General features: G+C 44.6%; 1 protein-coding gene across 3 annotated transcripts in view; it reads left to right on the plus strand.

The window, feature by feature from the left end:
* dcc (DCC netrin 1 receptor) overlaps positions 1–7,500 on the plus strand; it is a 330,071-nt gene that overhangs the window by 145,213 nt on the left and 177,358 nt on the right. For 2 of the 3 annotated variants that reach the window (XM_086186581.1, XM_086186582.1), the window contains exon 8: positions 5,894–6,176. In XM_086186581.1, coding sequence (XP_086042707.1) covers positions 5,894–6,176 — 283 coding nt within the window. The remainder of the gene's footprint in view (positions 1–5,893; positions 6,177–7,500) is intronic. The other variant, XM_086186583.1, reaches the window with a different exon arrangement.

Consider the following 7,500-nt stretch of genomic DNA (forward strand, 5'->3'; position numbering starts at 1 on the left):
AACAAAACAAGGGCATGGATTTGGTGACAGGGAGCCCAGCCTCTGGTGAGCCATGCTACCGACACTCTGGTGCCTCATGGGTTTCACTAACTTTTTGGACAGAAACACAATCATTCGACTTTGATTCTTTGTTGTTTTACGTAACGTGAACCCATGTCAAGATGTAATCATTGGAATGTAAATGTGCAAAAAGCACAGTGGTGAAGCCCTCTAGGGTTCGTCTCTGCATTCATCCACCTTTCATTCATTACAGAGGGAGATTCAGGGTCTTAAAGGTTCTACTTACTGGCCCACAGTAGTGCGGTAGTTGTGGAGATTTTCAGGAATAAATGTCAAGTGTGTGTGTGTGTGTGTGTGTGGGGGGGGGGGGGGGGGGGTTAATGGCACCTGGCTGAAATGAGCCCTGAAATTGAGTGCTGAGACAAAGGGAAGTAGTATGAATGTGAAGCAGAGTGAAGCTGAAACACGTGAGCACAGCAGTTTCTTCTTCTTGAACAGAGGTCAGTAGGGACTGAAAAAGAAGGTGTGGAAGAGATGGCTTTAATATTTATTGACAAATTGATGAGGACAGATTTTTCCTTACTGGTTTATGCTGCACCAGTGACCTTCCACCAGTCAAAACATGACTCCTCTTTCTCTTTTCAGCTCTTGGGGCAGAGTTGACTTTTGAGTTGAAGAACAGAATGCAGTGAGGCCAGGCTGCATGTCTTTGTTGGAATCGGAATCAGAAATCCTTTATCGGTACCTTGCGGGAAATTGTGGTTTTATTTGTTGTTTATTTTGTTTTTAGAATCAGAAATTGAATTGTAGCTGCAATGAGGATTGCAACTTTGTAACACACTGAGGTGTTGCCAGTGGCCCAGTTCGCTCGGTGTTGGTTAGAAAAGTGATGGAGCCACTGATTCAGCTCCCCGGACCGGCACGATTAGCTGGGTGGGGAAAGTGAAGAAGTAGCGCTTGCCCCTCCCTCCTTCCCTTCACTGACGACTGGTGACAAGCAGATCTGACTGTGGTTGTGCTGAGCAGCTTTCAGGTGAATGATTCATTGTAGGAATGTGATCAACCCCAAAACTCATTGGTGGGCTTGAAAGACATTTCTTCATTTTTTGAATTCCCAAAGCACCGAGCTATTGCAGCCACAATCATCCGATTTTCCCCATTGTGACAATCCATGAACAAACTCTGCAGGACTTACATCTTGAATAACAAGTTTGAAATGTACTGTTTGATCCAAATCATCGCATTCATTCCACAAAGTAGTGAACAATACAATAAAGCCAGTGGAAACCAGTCGTATCCTCCCTGATCGACTGACACAGGACGCGTCATTGCTGTGGCCCGGAGAGCAAAGGCTTCCATCTGACAACCAGAGGCGGCTCCTGACAAAGCAAAGAGCAGCCTGGAAACATTCCCTTACACAACAGAGCAGCTCAGTCCAGCAGTGTGTGTGTGGAGAGCTCAGATAAGATTGGACGAATTATTAAAATCGCAGGGAAGTTGATCAGAAAGCCACAACAGCAGTGCATCTGACAGAGTTGTACACAGGACGGTTCAACGTCACTGCCGATATCGCAGACTCGCTGCACCTAGAGTTGGAGGTGCTGCCGGTTCAGTGTCTGAAGGCCTAGCTGGGACATAAGAGGGCTCTTTTTCCTCTGCCTGCAGGCATGGAGCACAGAATGACTGGAGCAGACACCGTTCCTGCTTCATCAGTTCTGCTTTTGGTATCGTAACAATGTAAAAGCTGGCTGTGCACTGCAGGGCGTGAGCAACTCACCCAACACTCACGCAACCGGGCTTTAATGTCTTTCTATGATTTATGGCATTACAACTGTGTTGTACTGCACAAAAATATTTTCGTTTTTTGTCTTCTGCTTCTAGCAATGATTTTGCTGTTTCTGCAGAGAAACATGAGGCCACAGTGAGTCAGAATGTGACGGAAGCAAAAGAGCAAAATCTCCAAGGAAGGTCATTTGCTGAAAGCTGAGGGAGCAAATGGCATCTTTCTTTACTTTGTCTCACATGAGACGTCTCAACTAAGATGAGCATGTCAGCGTGATGTGATCTTTAATGAACACGCATGAATGTCTGCATGAAACTTCAGGTTGCAGAAGAATATATTTACATCGTCTTAAATTATTTTGTGCTGCAGTGTACTTCAACTTAGTGTTTTAGCTTATAATTTCCCAGTGCACTGACAACGAAAAATGAAAATCAAATCAAGATGTTAGAAACCAGTGGCCATTTTGTTTCCAAAAATTTGGACTGGAAATGTTTTCAGATTTTGTTGATTTAACACCGACCAAATCCAGCAATAATTTGGTAGTTAAAATGAGAGTGAAATTATCAGTAATCTAATGACTACAATGTGACTAAAAGTATGAATTTACGTCAGAAGATTAAGACTTAATTCAAATCAGCGGCTCAAAATAACTGAAGAAATCCACGTCCATTGACCGAAACGAGATGTTAATGGTTTTCTTCAGCTAAAATTAGACGAAAGTCAGTGTGGTTGTCTTTGCTAAGATAAGGCTAAAATGTTCATGTCGTCACCTGAAGGGTGACAAAATCAAACCAAGATGACGATGCTGACTAAATGTGATGAAAACCAGCAGGGATGTTTGACACAGGGGTGAACTAAAAAGATTAACACAAGCTGGAAGCAAACAGGAGCTCATTCAGGCGGCGTAAACAATATAAATGCAGAGTAGCTGCTAGGAAATGGACACATAGATGAGAAAGATGTGGCAACTGTGTGTGTGTGTGTGTGTGTGTGTGTGTGTGTGTGTGTGTGTGTGTGTGTGTGTGTGTGTGTATACGTAGCCATCTGTTGCCAGGCTGACTGCAGTGTAATTTTCAGCACTTATTCAGATTGTTTTTCAGCTCTTCTTCTGTGGTGTCTGACTCTATTATTTAGCGTACCCATCTATTTTCAGCAGAGTGATGCTTTGCTGCTCAGTGCCAGCTCGGCTTTTCGGCCGGGTCACCGAGCAGGAACGAATCCGCCCTTCACACACCGTGGTCTCATCTCTCTGAGACGTGAGGAGATGTGTTAACACTCCTATCCCCATCTGTTTTTACCTCTTTGTCTACTAGTCTCCTGTCTTTATCCTTTCCTTCTTATTCTTCCCATCTTTCAGAGGATGGCTTCTCTCATATCCCTATTTTTTCCTCCATCTTTTTCTCCTTCCTTTTTTGAATCATTTCTTCTTTCTCATCTAATTGACTTTCCCTTCTTAATTTCTTTTTCTTTCTCTTCTCCCTGTTCATATGAAAGTCTCTTTCATTTTTCCAGGCTTCCATCCATTTTGTCTTAGTCGCTCGGAACTTGTTCTTCCCTGTTTACCTCCTCCTTCACCTCATCCACATCTCTTCCTTTCTTCTGATATCACAAGGTGTAAAATGTGTGTGTGTCCAGTGAGACTTGATTGACATTTTCAGACACAGAGAAAAGCATTTAAAGATTCTGTAGAAAGTTGTGACCTTTGACCCTGGAAATGAATTGGATTCCTCTCAGCTTGTTACCTTGTATGGAAGGAAAGAGACTCTTTAGCCTCTGTAGAAAGAAAGAAAAAAAGAAGCTCCATGTTGACTATGTGAGCATTCTTTAGATGAAGGAGACCCGCTCCACAAACCCTGATTTACTGTTAAAAGTATACTTGTTCCCTTTAGAGGGTGGATGGGGTTTAAAACCTCGAAAGTATTTTTGGAGAATATTGTTATTAGCTGCAATAACGGACTCTGAAGATAAAGGTAACTCAGTGGGATGATACTCGCTGACTGGGTGCTGGAACGAGCAGCCAGACGTATTATTGGCTGACTAGTTTTGGTGTAAACCTTAACACTTTTCAAGGTGGAGTCAAGTAAAAGATTTGCTCTGGCTGAAGTCAACAACTCTTAAACAGCAAGATGAAGCACTCTTTAGGCTGGACGGGACAGTCCAGCTGTCACTTAAGGGCCAAGGACTCAGGGCAGAGACAGAGAGGCTGGTGCGCTGAGCTTTGGTGCAAATATCCATATTGGTTACATTTTTTTGGGTTGAAAAGCCGTGGAGTCTCTTCATCAATTCAATACTCACTGTAAAGATGTGAAAGTACAAATGCGAGCAGTTTTTTTATTTATTTATGTGCATTCTCTGCAGTGCGATGTATTTTTTAGAGCCGTGTTTTTGGTACCATTTTTCCATTGTAAGCAATGTGCGGTCAAGAGCAATGGAAAGTGATGTGTAGTAATATGTGAGCAGTCTTGGGCCTGGCTCAGGATAACGTACCTGGAACAGAAGCTACACACTCCAAGCTGTAGAGGGACCAACAGGCATGTCGCGAACACCAGAGTGAGGGAGCTTCACGAGCTCGATGACCCTCTACAGTGCGGAAGGCCTGGTCACACAACCGTTACACAGGATGACATTTCATGGCAAAATATATTCACTGCAATGGAATGACTGGTGTCAGTCCCCCAGCGCTGCCGGCACAACAACATGTCAGTCAAGCTTTGTAAAACCTAAAAAAAAAACAAATAAAAATATAATGTCAATGGATTCAGGCAAAAATAGGTTTTATCAATATCTCTAAATACATGTATCAATATTATAGCGGCTTGTATCAAACAGCCGTCACAACTACGTCATCGTATTACTGTCATTGCTTTTTTCAGAAAAGTTGATATTTTTGGTTGAAAAACTGACGTATAGAGTATGTTCAGAATATATCCGTAGTATGTAGAAAGTTACAATGCCAGGGTGCCCAGTGTTCTACTGTGTTGCCTAGCAGCACAGGGGGCAACTGGTTTGGCCCAACATGGCTTGCTTGGCTGTTGGTGCCAGCAGGTTGATGAGAGGTTGTCTCACTGTAGCTCCTCTAGCACCTCCTCTGGTCAGTCAGGGTGCCTGTTCAATGGGAGGGGCACTGGGGGATAGTATGATCCTCCCATGGGTTACACCCCCCTCCTCTCTATCAGGTGAAAAGTTGGAACTGAAGACTTCACATGTGGCAGAGGAACCGAGTGGTAGTGCCCCTAAGAGGCAGAGCGGGCGGACCAAAGACCACAACAGCCTTGGAGGGGGAATTCGTGCTGATTTGTGATGGATTAGCGTGAGAAAACATAGGAAAAGTGCATTTAAAAAAGAGAAAAGTCCAATGCTAAACGTGTCAGCTTCATTTCATCGCCATCACAGTGTCACAGGACTCTTGCTCTACACCTTTTCATCAATTTCTCTTAAGTCTTCCAAACAGGTCAGAACCAGCCAGCCCCTGCTAACCAATTAGCATTTGCCCATAATCTGATGCCATGCAGGCAGAATCCAAACCAGACCATGTGTTTATACCTGGTGTACATGGGAAGACCTACAATCCCAATCTGGATCTATGGAAAGTAATTCCTCCTTCATGTGTGTCTTTTTTAACTTTTGGAACCATCAAATACAAACCGATCATTGTCCTCCACATGCAGCTGCTCCAAGAGCCTGTGGAGTTCGTCCAACACCCCAGAGCTCATTTTCTGAAAGGGGCACACTTCATGAAGCCTTGTCATCCTCGTGTTGGAGATGCCTGAATGCGTCCGCCAGGGCTGTGTTGTCACTCATTAGATGATGAATGCGTACCTTCACTTTAAGGGCTGATATCTGTTGATTGATCTCTGAACCTCAGATGTACTGCTGCTTTTTTCCTGCCTATGATCTTCTTTACCACTCTTCTTCCTCCTTTTCTTCCTTCTTGTCTCTTCCATGTTTTTTTATGTTCCTTATCTGTGCATCTCATTTGTCCTTCACTCCTTTCGCCTTTTTTTTGCTTCATCTCCTGCTTGCTGCACCTCCCCCCCACTTCTTCCTGTCGTCCTCCCTGCTTATTTCCCTCCCCTACCCTCCCCTCAACCCTGGATGAACTGTAAATAGAGGCCACACCCACTCAGTATAGATCCGCCCACACACCTCCTCCCCCTCCCCGCCCTCCACCTGCTCCGCCTGCTCCTTCTGGCACCCCTTTGACTTACTCCTCCTCCTCTGATCCCCCACCAGTGTCCCCCAGCCCAGGCGTTGCCCTCCCCTCTGCCCCTCGCGACTTGGTCCCTGTCCTAGTGTCCAGCCGCTTTGTTCGACTCAGCTGGCGCCCCCCAGAGGAGACCGGAGGATCTGTGCAGACCTATGGCATTTACTATTCGCAGGATGGAGTCGAGAGGTAAGACATCTTGTTATTAGTCTTTGCCTCTTTTTGTTTTTTCACTGCCAGAATGACAGAATAATATGCAACCCACGGAACAGAGCTCTATCATGTACCAGAAGCATATCTAACATCTGTCACTCATGTCTGCTGTGAAAAGGAATGAAAGCAGATCATATGCGCTTGGTTGAATGACATTAGCCCATGTGGAGATATCCTGAATGCTAGTTTCAGTGGGGGGCTGGTGTTTTCTCCTTCACTCACTGAGGCGACTGCCAGACTCTTAGTCTTAGACGTAGGGTTGGTATCACTCAGGTTTAAGCCTGATTACTAATCTTATCAATACCGCTTATTGATATGACATGCTAACATTTTTGAGAAGCCCTTGTAGCAGCACTGTTTTGAGAAAAAAAAACACTATTTAAAATGACTGACACCTGTCAGTCATTTGCCCAGTGTAAACCTGCTGCTGATTGGTCAGAACATAAATCCTGTGAGCTGAATGAAGTTAAATGGACTCAGTTTTATAGAGCGCTTTTCTACCTCAGCAGCACTCAAAGCTCTTTACAGTGTCGTCTCATTCACCCATTCACACACACACACACACACTGATGGTGGAGGCTGCCATGCAAGGCACCAACCTACTCATCAGGAGCAATTATGGGTTCAGTATCTTGCTCAAGGACACTTGGACATGGTCACCGGGGTCGAGGATCGAACCAGCGACCCTTTGGTTGCTGGACGGCCACTCTACCCCTGAGCCATGCCGCCCATAACTTGTGCTCAAGTTACCCCACATGATCAGCAAATGATGGGGGCGGGGCATGACAACCCTTCAGTCATTTCGTCACACAATAACACTGTGGAAATGAATGAAAGCAGACTGTATGTGCTTTGGCTGTGTGAAACTGGCCCATCTAGAGATATATTTTTCTTGTGTGCTGTTGCTGCTCTTGGTTTCACAAAAACTTATAACAACCTCTTGTAAGTTATTAAGACAATAATTTCTCATCTTTATTGTAAAAAGCAGGGGGCTCATGCTGCTGGCCCATTTATACCAGCCATCCCGGGAAAAAATACTGACATTGTGTTGAAGTAGCATTGCCAAGCTCTAGGGTGCACTACTGTAAATGTCTGAACTTCAACTGTCATTCAACGGAGGGGTTCTTGAAGTGTTTTCTGCTTCAAAGTACATCATAGGTTTTAAAAGCCCCTTTCAGGCCCTCCTCCTCCTCACACTGCTTCTTTGCCACACTTGTAGCAGTCATATTCTTTGCTGAATCTGGCTCCCAATCTCTTTTCAAGTCTGTGTATGAGAAACAGTTTTAGAGTTGTGATTCCA

Source organism: Aulostomus chinensis, chromosome 19, assembly GCF_037954235.1.
Source record: "Aulostomus chinensis isolate RoL2024-O1b breed Wild chromosome 19, RoL_Achi_v1.0, whole genome shotgun sequence".
Taxonomy (NCBI): Eukaryota; Metazoa; Chordata; class Actinopteri; order Syngnathiformes; family Aulostomidae; genus Aulostomus; species Aulostomus chinensis.